The 17,135-nt window shown below is 42.3% G+C and overlaps 1 protein-coding gene across 3 annotated transcripts; it reads left to right on the top strand.

Annotated features, from left to right (window-relative positions):
- Positions 1-153: 153 nt before the first annotated feature.
- Positions 154-16,648, top strand: PEX2 (peroxisomal biogenesis factor 2). Of its 3 annotated transcripts, none has more exons than XM_055546326.1 (3): positions 154-309; positions 13,245-13,341; positions 15,361-16,648. In XM_055546326.1, the coding sequence occupies exon 3, from the start codon at positions 15,378-15,380 to the stop codon at positions 16,293-16,295; it is 918 nt and encodes a 305-aa protein (XP_055402301.1). In that variant the 5' UTR covers positions 154-309; positions 13,245-13,341; positions 15,361-15,377; the 3' UTR covers positions 16,296-16,648. The 3 variants fall into 3 exon arrangements, with proteins under 3 accessions (XP_055402301.1, XP_055402302.1, XP_055402300.1); XM_055546327.1 differs by lacking the exon at positions 13,245-13,341 and adding an exon at positions 4,399-4,576; XM_055546325.1 differs by lacking the exon at positions 13,245-13,341.
- The last annotated feature ends 487 nt before the right edge of the window (positions 16,649-17,135 follow it).

Raw genomic sequence — 17,135 nt, 5'->3', positions numbered from 1 at the left:
GGCCAGCAGACCAATCAGCGCGCGGGTGTCCTCTTCGGCCCTTCGGCTCGTCGGCTCTTCGGCCCTTCGGCTCTTCGGCCCTTCGGCTCGTCGGAGTTCGGCGTTTCGCTGAGCGTTAAAGCGTGGTTCTCGTTGGTTTAGCTCCACTTTTTTTTTTTTTTTTTCCAGGCACTTCCGGGTTCTGCGTCACTCCGCAAACCCACGAGTTCCGGAAGCTTGTGGACCGCAGGTTCGGCTTAGAAAAGCCAAGCTTCCCAGAGATGTTTCAGAAACAGTTACTTGGAGCGGGGCGTTTCGCAGACTCCTAAGGTCAGTGTCACCCGAGAGAGTCGGAGTGTGGACCTGCGGTCTTGCTTACAACTGGGAGGGCGTGGAGTTTCACGACCTTGTAATTGTCGCCCTTTGCTTGTTTCCCTGTTTAATTGGCTTCCTGTCTTCCTGGAAGAGGCAAAGTCTGATTTTGGGAAAGGCAGTGGAGCAAACCTAAACGCCTAAAAATAGTCTTAGGATGGCATTCTTAAAAAAAGAAAAAAAAAAAGGACAGCTAGATTTGAGCTTCCTTTGCGTTCTGGGAAGTGATTTTCTAGAACATTCTTGGAAATCGTTTCCTGTCACTTGGCGGTGGTGAGATTTAACCCTTTCGAACGGCTTAAGAATTACTGAGGGTCCAAACTTTTCTTAGTATCTGATGGTTCTTGTATAGCGCTGTTTGGTACCAAAAAGTTGAGTAGGCTTAAGTTTCCAATATTTTTAAAAGCCTATAAACTTAAAAGCAGTTTTCATTTTCTTGGGGAGAAAAAACTACTGAGAATTTTCTTAGAAAATTACTTACAATGAGTGAGTTACATTTAACATTGATACCTGACAAATAGAATATAAAAGTCATATTTCTTGTGAGGCCTTAAAACTCACTGTTTACTTATCTTTAGGTCCCATTTTCCGAAAATACTACATTTAGTGAAAGGGCTGTTCACAGAATGAGACTAAGTTGTAGACTGTTCACATCTAATGGTATTGTTATTCTGTGATGTCCCTGGAACACTATATCTGAACAGTAGAAATTATAGGTAGGCTGAGGTTCCATCCACACCAGTTTACAGTCTGAACGCCTTCCCCTAATGAATTACCTTTAGTTAAGCCTTGGCAGAATATTTCAGGATGACCGACTCTTTCTTTTCACTGTATCTTCTCCCTCATCTTGCCCATATTATCCATTTCTTGTATCCAGAAACATTAAAGTTGAATAGTCTTTGAGTCAGAAGGAGATTTGGAAGAAAAGAAAGAGTGGAGTTAGGAATTCTTTATTGACAATACAAGTGAAAAAGAACCTCTTATTTTATTTTTCTTAGAAATGGGGGAAAAAACAGAAGAGGACATAGCAAAGAACATGCTAGACTGAATCAAGAGAGTTGAGTTTCTACTCCTGACCAGCTCTGCCTCTTGGCCTCATTCTCCTTATTTTTAGAAATTAGGAGGAGCACTCAGTCTGTGGTTTTAAAACTGTTCTGTGGAAGAATTCTTATAGAAATGTCCTGGAGTCATGCAGAGGAGAGACAAAGCAAGCTGACCCTCAGCAGTATTTTACAAGAACAACTATTCTTTTTTGTTCTGCTTGAAAAACAGTAGTCCTGTTAAGAAAATTAAATTTGTATCTTAGACTACATAATATATTTCCTACTAGCCTTATAATTTTGTTTCGTAAATTAATTGTTCATTTGTATTCAACTTGCATTCATTTGTTACAGGTTTTTAAACAATAAAATGCATATGTGCACAGTTAATTCATTACCAAAAGCCACAAACCTTTGTGGGTATACAAATTTTAAGTTTAATACTTTGTTTTTGATCACAGTTAGTCTTTTTCTCTTTTCCCCCTACTTTTTAATGTTTGCTTATTTTTGAAGCTCATAGCAGTGTTTGCAATAGGGAGGGCAGATATTTTCCATTTTTGGCAGCTGAACCTTAAAGATGTTAGCGGTTTTACCTAACATCATTTTACTAGTAAAGTTCCAAGTCCTAGCCTCACGTTTCCTTAAAGCATAAAGTAAATTTTTAGTTTCTTCGCCTTTTGCACGCCACCGTGCTCTGGTTCCTGTAGCACAAGACAAAGCAGTCTTTATTCACGGATAGAAGTTCTGCTCTGAGTCACTGGCCTCTTTCTTCACTTTATTATCTGAGTTGAACAACCTAGAAACAAATTGGACGTTCTCTTTTCTCTTTGCTGTGAAATGACAGCATTTTCACACATTCCATGTTCCTCTTCAGTTCCTTTGGAATGTGGAAGAAACCTCAAGAGAAAAGCCCTGACTATCCCACTTGCCCCACATAGCCTGGCACTAATTTCTGCACGTGGGAGCAGGGAAGAGGGTGTCTAGCACCCTCTGTCCTTCCCTGTGTGTGTGTGTGTGTGTTCAGTTGCTAAGTCGTGCTCAACTCCCTGCAACCCCATGGGCTGTGGTCCTTCAGGCTCCTCTGTGTGTGTGTGCGTTCAGGCTCCTCTGTGGGATTCTCCAGGCAAGAATACTGGAGTGGGTTGTTATTTCCCCCTCCAGGGGATCTTCTCAACACAGGGATCATCTCCTGCATTGGCAGGTGGATTCTTTACCACTTGAGCCACCCAAGAGGCCTTCCCATTGTGTACTCTAAATTTCTCACATCTTTTCTCATCTCTGGAATCAAAATGCCCTTTTCTAGATTGCTTTTTATCTATTTTCCTTTTTTTTTTTTTTTGCAGAGCTCTTCCTTTTTACCTGTTTGTCAACAACATCAGATAAAATTTCATCCAAGTTATCTTTTCTTTCTTTTTAACTATTAAAACCTTAAAAAAAAAAAAAAGGAGCTCTAGAGTAATTCCATTTTGATTATGCACACCTGTTCCTTTCCAGGGTCACGTGAGTTTGCATTGCCTTTACTTCCCATATTACGTGTTCATAATATTTGTTTGCACCTCCTTTTCTCACCCCCATATTCCTTTGGTTCATTTTTGACATTCAGTTTCTTCAAATGGTTCTCTGACCACATGGAAAGGCAGGGAAAGTAGATAAGGTGAATTGCAGGCAACATGGGCAACTTTACCAGCTTCCTTGAATTTCTTCCTCCCATCTACAGTCCTGAGAGCTTGACTGGCAGTCTGGTCTGCAGAATTATCTTGAGAGAAAAAACTTTGTTTTGAGCTCTGTGATGTTGAATTTGATCCAAGCTTAGCAAATATCTATACTGACTTCCTTTTGTATGTTCCACCATTTTTCTAGCATTTACTAAATCGCCAGCTTGACCTTAAGCACGTTATCAGACCCCTCTTAATTTTTGACTTCTTAAAGTGGACATAACATTGACTGTGTCATGAAACTGTAAAGAAAACATCTAGTGCCTTCTTCATAGTATGTATCCCGTGGTACTTCCTCCTCTTCCGTGGCTGATACCTCTGTTCCCTTGTGGCTGTTTTCATATTCTCTCATGTTCCATAAAATGTGCAATTAAACCTGTGTTCCAATAATCTTGAAGTCATTTAGAATTCTCTTCTTAGGCAGTTAGATCCTAAAATCTTTCTCCAAATTTATAGAGTACTTGAAGGTCTAGTCGCTCTCTAAGTTTCCCATGTCTTTTGTTTGTTCATCCTTGGATTGCAGTTTTTGTTGAAGTTCATACCGGTGCTCTTCATCACTTCGTACTTAGTCTCTTAAACAGCCCCATCTGCACGTCCTGCAGTGACATCCTAAGGGGTTTATGGTCATCTATTAGGTCTGCCGTCACCTTGTCCATAGAGGAGGCTGGTGCAGAGCATGGCCCCACCATTCCTCCTTGTGTTATTTCACACAAGTCATCTCCCTGTGCTTCAGTTTCCTTGCTTTAAAACAAAATACCAGAAGAACCTTTTTCATAACATTGTAAGGATTAAATAATTTAATATTTGATTTTTTTGCAAAGGGTATTTAGCTGTAGTGGTCGCTTATTAGCACTCCATATCCAGGAAGTAAGTAGTATAGGTTTAATGCAGTTGTAAACTCCCAAATCATTTAGGTTTGTCTTCTATCAGGCTTCGCTGTATTTTTTCTGTAAGGATTGAGTTTGTCTCATGGGTGCTACTGTTCTGATTGCTCTACTTTCTTTAGCCTTTTCCTTACTCATGTTTGACATTAACCCTTACTACAGTTGGAAATGACTGTACTTTTACTTTTTATCTTCTCTTCCAGGGTTTTCTAAAATAATTCCCATGATGATTCTAGAGAAGTAGACTTTTTATAAGACTTTTTTTTAAACTGCTGAAGAGTATAGTGTAGTAAAATGACTTGTCCAGAGTCACACAGCCTGTTGGTGAACCAGAATACAGAGCTAATCGGAACCAGCTTAAGTCTCCTGCCCCGTGTTCATTCAGACGTTTGCTCTTTGTTTCCACAGTGTGCTTTCTCCCTCAAAGACTCAGGAGTATCAGTTTTCTGAGAGAAAAGATGAGTGCCATGCTTAAAATGTATTTGTGAAGAAAGGCCAAAGTAACGGGAGATTCCGTCTCCAGGTTTTAAAAAAAAAGTTTGTGTTACCTCCAGATACTTGAGTAAATATATCGTAAGTGAAATAGGTAAGGTGCTCAATTGTGTAAGACTGATTATAGTGGTGGAGATTTTAGTCTTTGAGTTGAATTCCCAATTCTCTCCAAATAAAAAGAATAACTTATTGTTGTTCATGTGTTTGAAAAATATGTGCTATTTGGAAGTTTATCCTTAAGATACATTGTAGAGACATTCTGTTACATACCCACTGCTGCTGCTGCTACTAAGTCTCTTCAGTCACGTCCAACTCTGTGCGACCCCGTAGACGGCAGCCCACCAGGCTCCCCCATCCCTGGGATTCTCTAGGCAAGAGTACTGGGGTGGGGTGCCATTTCCTTCTCCAATGCATGAAAGTGAAAAGTGAAAGTGAAGTCACTCAGTCGTGTCCGACTTGTAGCGACCCCATGGACTGCAGCCCACCAGGCTCCTCCGCCCATGGGATTTTCCAGGAAAGAGTACCAGAGTGGGGTGCCATTGCCTTCTCTGCCAAATGAGCACAGTTGGGGTTTATATCATCAGATACCTATAAGCTATCGGGACTTCGTTTATATTTGATGAACAAGATGAACGAAACAGCAGTGACGTGTCACTTAGCAAGGCTGTGGCAGAAGTGGGATTTGAACTTACAGTTGTTGATTTCTAGGCCTGTTCACAGTGCCAGAGGTCACAAGGGTCTTATGGGTCCCCGCCATAGGTTTTTTCCTCTTTCGCTCATGTTTGCAGTACGTTCTGGGAATCAACGTCCTGTTAAAAATCTCTCTTTGATGCATGTCCCATTTATTAGTATTGATTTCAATACAATGGACAGTAAATCTATCTGACTACACAAAGGAAATAAAATAGTAGGGTAGAGGTTCAAAGCTTAAGATCTCAGGTTGTAGAACTTTATTCATATAACCTCCTAATGTGAAATGCCAGTTAAGATAAAAAAAAACACAACTAAAAGGCAGAAATGGTCTCATCCATTTATATCACCAGAACCCTTAAGACAGTGTGGCAGCAACATTGTCGTGCTGAAAATCAGTCGATGATTGTGGGTCTGGAAAAGAATAGCCTGGCAGAGAGTGTGTGGATGGATTTGAAACGTTAGCGATTGCTTGGGAATCACATGTTTCTGCTGACAAAGTTTGCAAAGACTGTAAATTTAAATGTAGAATTTTTGTCAGCAGTATGCATTGACAAGCATGCCTAATGGTAATACATCTAGTACTGAGCATCTTGAAACAGGTCAATAATAATGTGTTTATTGATAGCAGTAATGCCGGAGATGTTACTTGGTATTATAGCTAAAAATCCATGTTATGCCCTTAATCATAATTACGTTAATATTGACAGGCCCTTGACAATACCCACATTAGTATTGATAGATTTCTGTCAATAACATGTTTTTAAATAAAATATATTCATTCATAATTTGTACGATACTCAATAAAAGCGCTGGAAGACGTCCTGAGAAATTCTTCCCACTGTAGTGAGATAAAAAGTCCTTCGTTTTGGAATGCAATATAGATGACAAAGTTTTATTTGGGGAATGAAAAGCTTAAAAGGAAAGCATGAGTTATTTAAGGGATAAGGTTATATATCGCTGCTCTCAGTAAACGAATTTTCAGTTGTTTTTTTCCTGTGAAAGAAAAGCAGTGTGACATGTCTAGTGATAAAATGTCAGCAGGAGACCTTTTTAATAGTTTTATAGTGCTCAATCATTTTGTCTTAAACATATTTATGTGACAAGTTAATCACAGTAACCCTCATAGATGCTATACTTTTTATCTGGTCTTGATTTTGCCTTAAGCATCTTCTTCACATGTCCTTAACATAGTAGTATCCTTCACTGAACGTGAAGTTACTTAGTGCCAATTTTACTTTTAGTTGTTTTTATAAGTCTTTTTTGCATGGCCATAAATGTTTTCCCTGGGTTAGCTTTTCAGAATCTTAGTATAGTTAGGGAAACAGGGGATGGAGAGGGAGAGATTGATAGGATTGTGCATTAAAAGAAGGAGATCTCATTGCAGAGCAGGAAAAAGCATCACCAGATTTTGTGTTTCTGGAAAAATCAATTTGAATGAAATCTGATGGTATTTGTTTCAATTCAAAACAATCCCAACTTTAAAAAAAAAAATAGTTTGTATTTTTTTTAAACCATTTACGTTTGAGCTGCTTTTGTGAAACTAAATACCAACCTACAAGAACCAATAATAATACAACTTTTAATATTTAAATTTTTGAAAGTAGAAGTAGACCGACCAGTAGTAGGCCTTGGATAGCAATAAGTTTAGCAGAGTCAGGAAAGCACTGGTTTCCAGAAGAGTTGGAGATTTTTGATTCAAAAACATGAGGATACTGTAATCTTTCTAATTTTCATAGTTGTCAGTGAAGCAGGTCAACTTACTAAGATTCGTTCAGAACGTTATTAATCAACACCCCAGTTAAGGTCCTTGAACGGTCACAGGAGTCCCCAGCCCCCGGGCCACCAACTGGTACCAGTCTGTGGCCTGTTAGGAACCCAGCCACACAGCAGGAGTTGAGCGGAGGGGTGAACAGTGAAGCTGCATCTGCCGCTGCTCCTCATCCTTCCCCATCACTTGCATTACCACCTGAACCATCCCCACTCCCATCCGTGGAAAAACTCTTCTACATAACTGGTCCTTTGTGCCAGAAAGGTTGGGGGCCAACTGCTGGAACTGGGCCTTCAGAATTGAAGTTTTCCTTTTCTTAAACTCTGCAATCAGGTTAATCTTTTAAAATTTATGTCCTGTTAAGTCCCTTCTGTTCAGTGATTACTCATGGCTACAAAACCAATTTCCTTAAAACGGAGTCTTTTTTGCAGGGGGTTAACTCGATTGAAGCGACTTAGCAGCGGCAGCAACTCTTCAGCCAGTCTCTCCTGCCAAGCCATTCTGCTGTGGTCACAGCAGACAACTTCTTTCTTTACTTCCGAACAAGTACAACCACGTTAGTGGGGATTCATAAGGATGCAGCTCCCGTTGAAACCCATCTCCCCCTGTTTCCCAGGTGGACCATGGCTGGGGTCAGTGCTTGGATATTTCTGCAGTTTGTACAGTATTAAATCCAAGTTTTCTCTTTTCTGTCCCAGGGAGTTTTGTGATCCTTCATAGTGTTTTCGTATTTTGAGATCCATTCTTTTCTTCACAGATCAGTGGCTAGTCTTGATTATTGTAACGTCCTACTTCTTTAGAAATGCCTTACTAAAAGGAAGTTAACTAAGAGTTAACTATTTGGATCAAACCCCTGAAATGTAAGAGAATGCCAGGCATTTTGTGGGCACTCAATAAATATTAAATTGAGTAGCAATTTGTCAGATTTAGAATTCACTGAAAACCAATCTTCTTCCATTAGATTGAGAATAACTTTATGTGATCTAAAGGCACTTACGGCATTTTTTTCTGTGTCCTACACCTACTTCAGCCAAATATTATTGTCCAGCAGTGGAGGGAAGAAGTTCCATAATCAGATGAATTAAACTTGCAGTTACTCGATCTCATCAGTTTCTTCTACTCCTGAGCAGTGCCCTTCTCTAAAGCCAATATCCTAGAATAACTGTACCTGCTAGAAAGAGGAGGGGAGAGGAGGAGGAACTGAATGGAGCATGTTGATGGTAAACCAAGGTTGGATGCTTGTCTCGGACTGCCTGTGCCAGGCCCTGTTTGGTGAAGCACCCTCGAGTTAGATGCTCTCAGTGTGCATTCTGGAGAGGTTTCTTTGCTTCCGGATAAACAGGCCCAGCCATGTGGATGGAGGTGAGACAGCCGAGAGAGCAGGTCACGCTGGGATACCCCCATGCTCTCAGGATTCCCACCCCAGCATCTCCTCTGATATGATGCATGAGTTCCACTGGACCACGTTTCTGCCTCTTCCCATCTGACCCCCACACATGCCCACGTCACAGTGACATAATGTTCACTGTGTAACTGCCAGAATTTATATTTTAATGGTGTAGCAGTATTTCCTGGAGGGATGGGGGTGGGAATCCTTTTACCACAGGTTGGTTGAGGCATTCAGTTCAGTTCAGTTCAGTCACTCAGTCATGTCCGACTGTTTGCAACCCCATGAATTGCAGCACGCCAGGCCTCCCTGTCCATCACCAAGTCCCGGAGTTCACCCAAACTCACGTCCATTGAGTCGGTGATGCCATCCAGCCATCTCATCCTCTGACTTACCCTTCTCCTCCTGCCCCCAATCCCTCCCAGCATCAGGGTCCTTTCCAATGAGTCAACTCTTCACATGAGGTGGCCAAAGTACTGGAGTTTCAGCTTCAGCATCATTGCTTCCAAAGAACACCCAGGACTGATCTCCTCTAGAATGGACTGGTTGGATCTCCTTGCAGTCCAAGGGACTCTCAAGAGTCTTCTCCAACACCACAGTTCAAAAGCATCAATTCTTCGGCGCTCAGCTTTCTTCACAGTCCAACTCTCACATCCATACATGACTACTGGAAAAACCATAGCCTTGACTAAACGGATCTTTGTTGGCAAAGTAATGTCTCTGCTTTTGAATATGCTATCTAGGTTGGTCATAACTTTCCTTCCAAGGAGTAAGCGTCTTTTAATTTCATGGCTGCAGTCACCATCTGCAGTGATTTTGGAGCCCCCAAAAATAAAGTCTGACACTGTTTCCACTGTTTCCCCATCTATTTCCCATGAAGTGATGGGACCAGATGCCATGATCTTCGTTTTCTGAATGTTGAGCTTTAAGCCAACTTTTTCACTCTGCACTTTCACTTTCATCAAGAGTCTTTTTAGTTCCTCTTCACTTTCTGCCATAAGGGTGGTATCTGCACATCTGAGGTTACTGATATTTCTCCCGGCAATCTTGATTCCAGCTTGTGCTTCTTCCAGCCCAGCTTGAGGCATTAGATGAGTAATAATGAAGATTTCAGTCTTTTGAAATGAGATTTGGCAAAATCAGCCGAGTCTTTTTCTTCTAAAGTTCATCCCTAGCCAAAGTAGCAATAATGTACTGCCTGCCTGTTTCCAAACCACTTACACAACTTTGTCTGCTTTAATCTCAGCAACATCTTGAGGTGGCCAGGTAGCCATTCATTTCCAACTCTTAGAAGAATCTACTGCTAATGATTTTTTTAAGATGACTTAGCAGCCAAGAGACCAAGCTGGAGCTGGAGCCCGAGTCTATCTGATTTTAAACCTGGTCTTTCTACTCTGTCCCAGTCGCCTGAACAGGATGACAGAGCAATAGGAAGGCTATGCTCCTACTTTAACACACTGTGATGGGTCATAGACAATGCCTGTTCTGTGTTTACAATGAAAAGAAGTCACATAAATGACTAAAATGTTGGATACTGAAACCTAAAAACAAAAAGAAATTATTCTTCTGGAAGAACAGTTTAATAATAGTCTTTTGCTCTAGTAAAGAGTCTTCTGTAGAGAGATCGGGCCCAGCTGTTCTTAATCTTCACCGAAGCCAGGCCTGGGGTGAAGAAGAGGAAAGAAAAAAAAAAAAGTTAAACTGTAACAGAAGGTATAAGAGAATTTTCTGATGATAAGGATTGTTAAATATTGGATTGGTTAGTGTGTTAAGTCTTCCTTCCTGGCAGCCATTAAAAATTCCTGTCTTTACTAACTGTACTTAAGTATGATTCCTCCATAAATGAGGGATTTGAGATTAGTGATTCCTGTCAGAAGCCAGTCTCTCTGACCAGTTTCTTCCTGTATACAAGTAAGGAACCTGAGAAGAGAGAGCTGCCCTCAGACTCCAGTTTATCCACAGTGTTCAATCTGAACATTGATTCACTACCAAACTACTTGCTCCACCACATATGAGTTCAGCAGACCTTCACTGAGCAACCACTACAGCTGGCCCATCTTTGCAGTAAGTTCTGTAAAGATTACCAAGAACTAATTGTGACTCTAACATCTGAAGATACATAAGTTGGCACAACTGGCGCTGTGAACACATGCCATAAATTTCATCTGCTACGCAACTGAAACGAAGAAGGAATGGCAGCCCACTCTAGTATTCTTGCCTGGAAAATTCCACAGAAGAGCCTGATGGGAATCTGTGGGCTCGCAAAGAGTTGAACACTACTGAGAAACTGAGCACGCAACTGAAAAAAATTACCAATCCATCCGGTTCAGTACTGGGGGCAGGGATGGGGTGACGGGAGAAGGCTGAAGTGTTGAAGTTGATGTCCAGTACAGCCTGAGCTTTTCAAGAGTGCTTTGACAAATAAGAGAACTTCCTTTATCTTGTTGACCACAGGATACAAAATCTGGAAAACATGCCGAGTTGCCCAGACTCACAGTAGAGGAATTGTATATACCATAATTTCACCTATCCTGAGTGATTATAGAATTTTGCACGAGGAAAAGTGAGTTAGGTATCAGTCTTTGTGGATGGCAGGTACCTTGAGAAGCAGCTGTGAGGTAGTTTCCCTTGACTAGTTTATGGTTAAGTTAGGGAAAGGTGTATTCAGACAACTAGAGTAAGGACTCAAGCACATGGCTCAGACAGTTACTGTGATGGTTAAAAATAGTGACAGTGGGAATTAGAGAATTGTGAAGCAGAATGTTGAAATAGGGTTGCAGTGTACTTGAGGGTGGCAGGAGGAGATGGTAGAGAAGGTAAGGGTTCCAGGTACGTGAGAAAAGGCATAGAGGCAGGACCAAAAGAGAGTCAGTTAAAATTTCTTTGGTTTTTCCTGGTGGTCCAGTGGTTAAACCGTTGCTGTCATCCAGCCCAGGGAGTGCAGTTCCATCCCTGGTCATGAAGCTAAGATCCCACAGGCCTCTCAGCCAAAAAAAAAAACCAAAACATAAAACAGAAGCAATAATGTAACGAACTCAATAAAGACTTTAAAAAATTGTCCACAACAAAAAAATCTTTTAGAAGTAAAATAAAGACTCTTCAGTGAATAACTGGTTATATGGTTAAAAAGAAGGACACAGAATTGGGCTAGAATCTAAGAAGTTTGTACTTTATCCTGGGGTCAGTGAAGTAAGAGATGATTTGGTAAATCTGAACAAATAATTTTACAGATTTTGATTTGCCTATGAGGTTTTTTTAAATACTGGTTTTTTTTTTTCTTTTTTCTTTTTTTCTTAATTATGTTTCTTAAATACATCAGGGTCTCTTTCAGTGAGTTGGCTCTTTGCATCAGGTGGCCAAAGTACTGGAGCTTCAGCTTCAGCATCAGTCCTTCTGATGAATATTCTGGGTTGATTTCCTTTAGAATTAACTGGTTTGATCTCCTTGCTGTTCAGGGGACTCTCAGGAGTCTTCTCCAGCACCACAGTGCGAAGAGTGTCAATTCTTTGGTGCTCAGCCTTTATTATGATCCAGCTCTCACATCTGTATATGACTACTGGTAAAAACATGAAAATCCCATGGACAGAGGAGCCTGGTAGGCTGCAGTTTATGGGGTCATGAAGAGTCAGACATGACTAAGCAACTTCACTTTGACTTTTCACTTTCATGCATTGGAGAAGGAAATGGCAACCCACTCCAGAGTTCTTGCCTGGAGAATCCCAGGGACGGGGGAGCCTGGTGGGCTGCCGTCTATGGGGTCGCACAGAGTTGGACACGACTGAAGCGACTTAGCAGCAGCAGCAGCAGCAAAAACATAGCTTTGACTATATGGACCTTTATTTAATTACATAAATGACATATAAAGAAGATTTTAATTGCATAAAATGTGAGAAAAATAATCACTAATGATTTTTTTTTGCATAAAGATTGAAAGTCTTTTTCTGTTGAGATAGTTCTGAAATTTTATGCAGTGTCTTCAAGAATCTTGCAATACCATGTAATTCTGCTGCTGCCTGACTTGTCCATCGATTGGCCTGCTTCCTTGTGCAGACCCAGGTTGGCGTCTTCATTTGCATCCCAAGCACCTGCAGAGCTGGGATACGTTGCTGCTCATAGACTTGGTGAAATCTGTGAGTGGTCTCAGTCTCACAAGGACTACATAGTAGCAGAAAGAGAAAACTGAATCAGGGTGAGATCTGTAAGAGCCTCTGCAGATCTGTGGACTAAAACCAAGCAAAAAAGGCAAGAGGACTGGCATGCAGCATTGAGCTGGGTGGGTGACAGGTGTGCCCACAAAGTCGTGAGTTTTGCCTGGAAATGGACTAGCCCAGTCATTCACAACATCACCAGGGAACTTGCTAGAAATGCAAATTATTGGTGCCCATTCCAGAGGACATCAGAAACTCTGGAACTGAGGGGCACAGTCTAACAAGTCCTGCATGTGATGGTGATTAATGCTCAGGTGTGAAGGCCACTAGACTACAAGCACAGAGAGACAACAGGACTGTGATACACACACCCCAGCAGAGAAAGCTTTGAAAGGTCAAAGGTTGGTGATGGCAGTGATCATGACCCATGAAACACTACAGTGGCTGGAGAAGGAAACCAGGGGAATAAGATTATATTGTACAAAGAAAGTTGGATGTGCTGTGAATGGGCAGGACCGACCTATCTTTAGACGACTGTCTTCCTGATCTTAGCATTTAAATAGATCAAGTAGATTTAAAATAGATCAGTCCCATCAGAGGGGCTCACACAAAATCTCCTCCCCAAATATCTCTCCCATATATCCTCAGAACTTCCTACTGAGCTTTTCCACTTAGCTGTCTCATAGGAGCCTCAGCTTTCTAAAACTACCCAGATTTATTATCTTTCCCTTCAAACCTATATCTCTGCATATGTTTCCTATTTCAGAGAATTGGACTACCATCCACACCATTACTCAAGTCAGTTATTCTTGGCTTGCTTCTCACTGAGTCGTGTCCATCCTTCCGCCTCGAAGCTTTCAAAGGTACCTATTTTTCTCCATCCCCACTGATACCCTTCTAATTTAGACCATCATTAGTTTCTCACTAAATCATGTTAACAATCATCTTAATTGGTCTCTCTGCCTCTAGTCTTTCGGCCTCTAATCCATTCTCCGTGTGGCCAGAACACACTTTAAAATGCAGAGTTGATCAGTTCTTTCCTTACAGCTATGTGGTGTCTCCCCGTTACCTTCTTGATAAAATGCAGCCTCCTCAAAGTCGGCTTTTACCATCAGTCTTACCTTTCCAGCCTGATCTTTTGTCCTGGCTCCTCCCATCCTCAGCACCCGCTGTTCCCTCTGTAGGAATGGTTTTCTTACCTATCTTTACCCTCCTGACACTGCCAGTCCTTCAGGTGGCTACCTTCAGAAGATCTTGCCTCTTCCGTGAAGCCGCCTTGGACCTTCTAGTTGTAAGCACGATGTTCTTAAGTTCCCCTTGCACATCACCTTTCACATCTTGTAATTGCCTATGTATTATTTTCTGCAGTACACTCGGAGAAGGCAATGGCAACCCACTCCAGTCCTCTTGCCTGGAAAATCCCATGGACTGAGGAGCCTGGTAGGCTGCAGTCCATGGGGTCGCTAAGAGTCAGGCACGACTGAGCAACTTTACTTTCACTTTTCACTTTCACGCATTGGAGAAGGAAATGGCAACCCACTCCAGTGTTCTTGCCTGGAGAATCCCAGGGACGGGGGAGCCTGGTGGGCTGCCGTCTACGGGATCGCACAGAGTCGGACACGACTGAAGTGACTTAGCAGCAGCAGCAGCAGCAGCAGTACACTCTTGCTTCCTCCCTCTTCCCAGTCACTTGATTATGATCTCCACAAGGGTTGGGACTGTGTTCTCCCGTTTTATCACGGGCTTCTGACACATTCGTTGGGGAAAAGCTGGTGAGCAACAAACATGTTGAAAGATGTGGCGATCAGCAGTCAAGATATGGTAACTCAAAATCGTTTGAAAGGTTTTTTTCAACCTTTGGGTTGAACAATTGGGTTCAACAATTGGGTAGGAATTTGTATTTTCTACCACTCACCCACTCCAGACTTTCATCCTGTTTCTTGTTCCACTCATCTTGAATTTGTGGGAAAGCATTCTCTAAACAAAGAACTGGGCTATTTGCTTAGAATCAACTGTAAAAAGACTCAGTCTTTGCTATAGGGTTTATCGTCCAGTGGAAGAAATAGACAATTGAAAAGTAGTTTATATACAGTAGGGACATAAAATCATGAAAGAGGAAGGACAGAGAGCTAAAGAAACAGCTAGAGAGGCAACTAAATTAGAAGAAGTGGTCCGTAAGCTAGTACTTAAAAACTTAGTTGTTTAGTCACTAAGTCACTTCCGCCTCTTTTGCAACCCCATGGACTATGGCCCACCAGACTCCTCTGTCTATGAGGTTTCCAGGCAATGTGAGTTTTCCAGTTAGAGAATGGGAGCAGATTGTTCCAGGTGAAGGGAACAGGCAACAAATGTCCAGTAGTGAACAAGAGGAGGGGACACTTTATAACTAGAGGGTGAAGCATGAGGAAAGCAGCCTTGGGGGTCCACTTGGGAAGGCTTGTGTTTTCAAAGTACTGCAGTGTGGGACAGGAACTGAAGGAGGCAAAAGGGAAGACAAACGTTAGACATCATCCAGTGGGGAGCTCAGAGCAGCCAGAATGAGAAAAGGCTGGGAGGGGATAGGGTCATGAATGGATAAAAAAAAGAAGGGCAGCTCTGTCCTGACCTGTTTCTTTCCCTACAGCTCTTGGCTAGCGTGAGGCAAGGGTTTCCCAGAATTCCTGTCTCCTCTGTCCATTGTCACTTGTGTGCCACAGTTTTCCAGCTCTAAGTTGGGAAGACAGTACAAGATTGGGACTGTTCGATGATGTTTTCTTTTTATGTTGAGGGAGAGGGAGTTAAGTCTTGGGGCAAAATGAGGATTGCAGCCCAGGAGACAGCATTTTAGGTAGCTCTGAGAAACTGCTCCATCAGTGATGGTTTCTGATTGTACTTCTTCCTAGAGACCTTCAGAAAAGGCATGGCTTCCAGAGACGAGAATGCAGAGCGGAGGAACAGAGTGCTAAGAATCAGCCAGTTGGATGCACTTGAACTAAACAAGGCCCTGGAGCAGCTCGTTTGGTCCCAGTTTACTCAGTGCTTTCATGGATTTAAGCCGGGGCTGTTAGCCCGCTTTGAACCAGAGGTGAAAGCATTCTTGTGGCTTTTCCTGTGGAGATTCACCATCTACTCTAGAAATGCCACAGTGGGACAGTCAGTGTTGAATATTCAGTACCAGAACGATCTTTCCCCAAACCTGAGCTACCAGCCACCGAGCAGAAATCAGAAGCTCTGGTACGCTGTCTGTACGATTGGTGGCAAGTGGTTAGAAGAACGATGCTACGATTTGTTTCGGAACCGTCACATCGCATCCTTCAGGAAAGCCAAGCAGTGCATGAATCTGGTGGTCGGACTTCTGAAGTTAGGCGGGTTGATTAATTTCTTGATCTTCCTCCAAAGGGGCAAGTTTGCAACTTTGACCGAACGTCTACTGGGCATCCATTCTGTCTTTCACAAGCCCCAAAGTGTCCGAGAAGTGGGCTTTGAGTATATGAATAGGGAACTCCTCTGGCACGGCTTTGCCGAGTTTCTAATTTTTCTCCTCCCACTAATCAACGTCCAGAAGTTGAGAGCCAAGCTCTCTTCATGGTGTGTCCCACTGACTGGAGCCCCAGGCAGCGACAGCACGCTGGCAACCAGTGGCAGACAGTGTTCTCTGTGTGGGGAGTGGCCCACCATGCCACACACCATTGGCTGCGAGCATGTCTTTTGCTACTACTGCGTGAAGAGTAGCTTCTTATTTGACATGTCCTTCACTTGTCCTAAGTGTGGCACAGAAGTCCATAGCCTGCAACCCTTGAAATCGGGCATTGAGATGGCAGAAGTGAGTGTCCCTTAGAAACTAAAGTTGTTCTCCTAGAAGAACTGTATTATGTCTAAATCCTTAGCATGAGTCATCCTGAGTGTACTACTTAGATGTGTTTTATGAGGACACGTGCTTCTCAGCCACTGCCTTCTGTTCCTTCCCAGGCACAACTACATTCTACTCGTCCTGGAAACCACATGATCCTCAATATGTGATATAAATGGTAACATGCTATTTTTTTTTTAATCATTGTGTTTAATTTTTAACATCAAGAATAATGGACAGTTTCTGGTGGTTTTTTTTTTTTAACAAATGACCACTAAGAATGTGCCTTCATTCTGTCACTTCCTGGAAGGAGTGAGACTAAAAATAAAAGATTATGGAGACTCTGGGCTGATTGTGCATTTATTTTCAGAAATGACACCAGAAAATTATACAATAACAAGAGGAAGACCTGTTGTTTGAAACTTTCAGACCCAATGTTCTGATTGTAATTGTAAGCTTTTCTCTGAAGCCAGCTTTTAAGGGGTTCTGTCTGCTTCATTCTCAGAGCTAATGACAGCCACCAGAGGCTCAAGACTTCCATCCTACCAGCTTCCTGATCCCACTGGCCAAAGAGCTTCTCGCCTAATAGTCTGGCACCAGGAGCCCACAGTCTGGTCAGCCTGAAATTGTGTGCACATTCCTAAACCATGATGGAGAAATACTGTTCCCAGTCCCTCAGCTGGATGATGCTCCCTCACAAACACCCCAGGAACCTAATACAGGACAGGAAGCAGGTGACCACAGGGGCTAGTTAGGAGCATGGTGGCCACTGGGCGGGGGAGAAGTGATCTGGACCAGTCTCCGTTTGCCCTCTGTCCTGGAGGTCTA

This window comes from Bubalus kerabau, chromosome 14, assembly GCF_029407905.1.
Source record: "Bubalus kerabau isolate K-KA32 ecotype Philippines breed swamp buffalo chromosome 14, PCC_UOA_SB_1v2, whole genome shotgun sequence".
In the NCBI taxonomy this organism is placed as follows: Eukaryota; Metazoa; Chordata; class Mammalia; order Artiodactyla; family Bovidae; genus Bubalus; species Bubalus kerabau.
This window is presented reverse-complemented; position numbering and strand designations above follow the sequence as displayed.

Coding starts and splice junctions, on each gene's coding strand:
- PEX2 (XM_055546325.1), top strand. CDS start 15,378: ATGGCTTCCAGAGACGAGAATGCAGAGCGGAGGAACAGAGTGCTAAGA.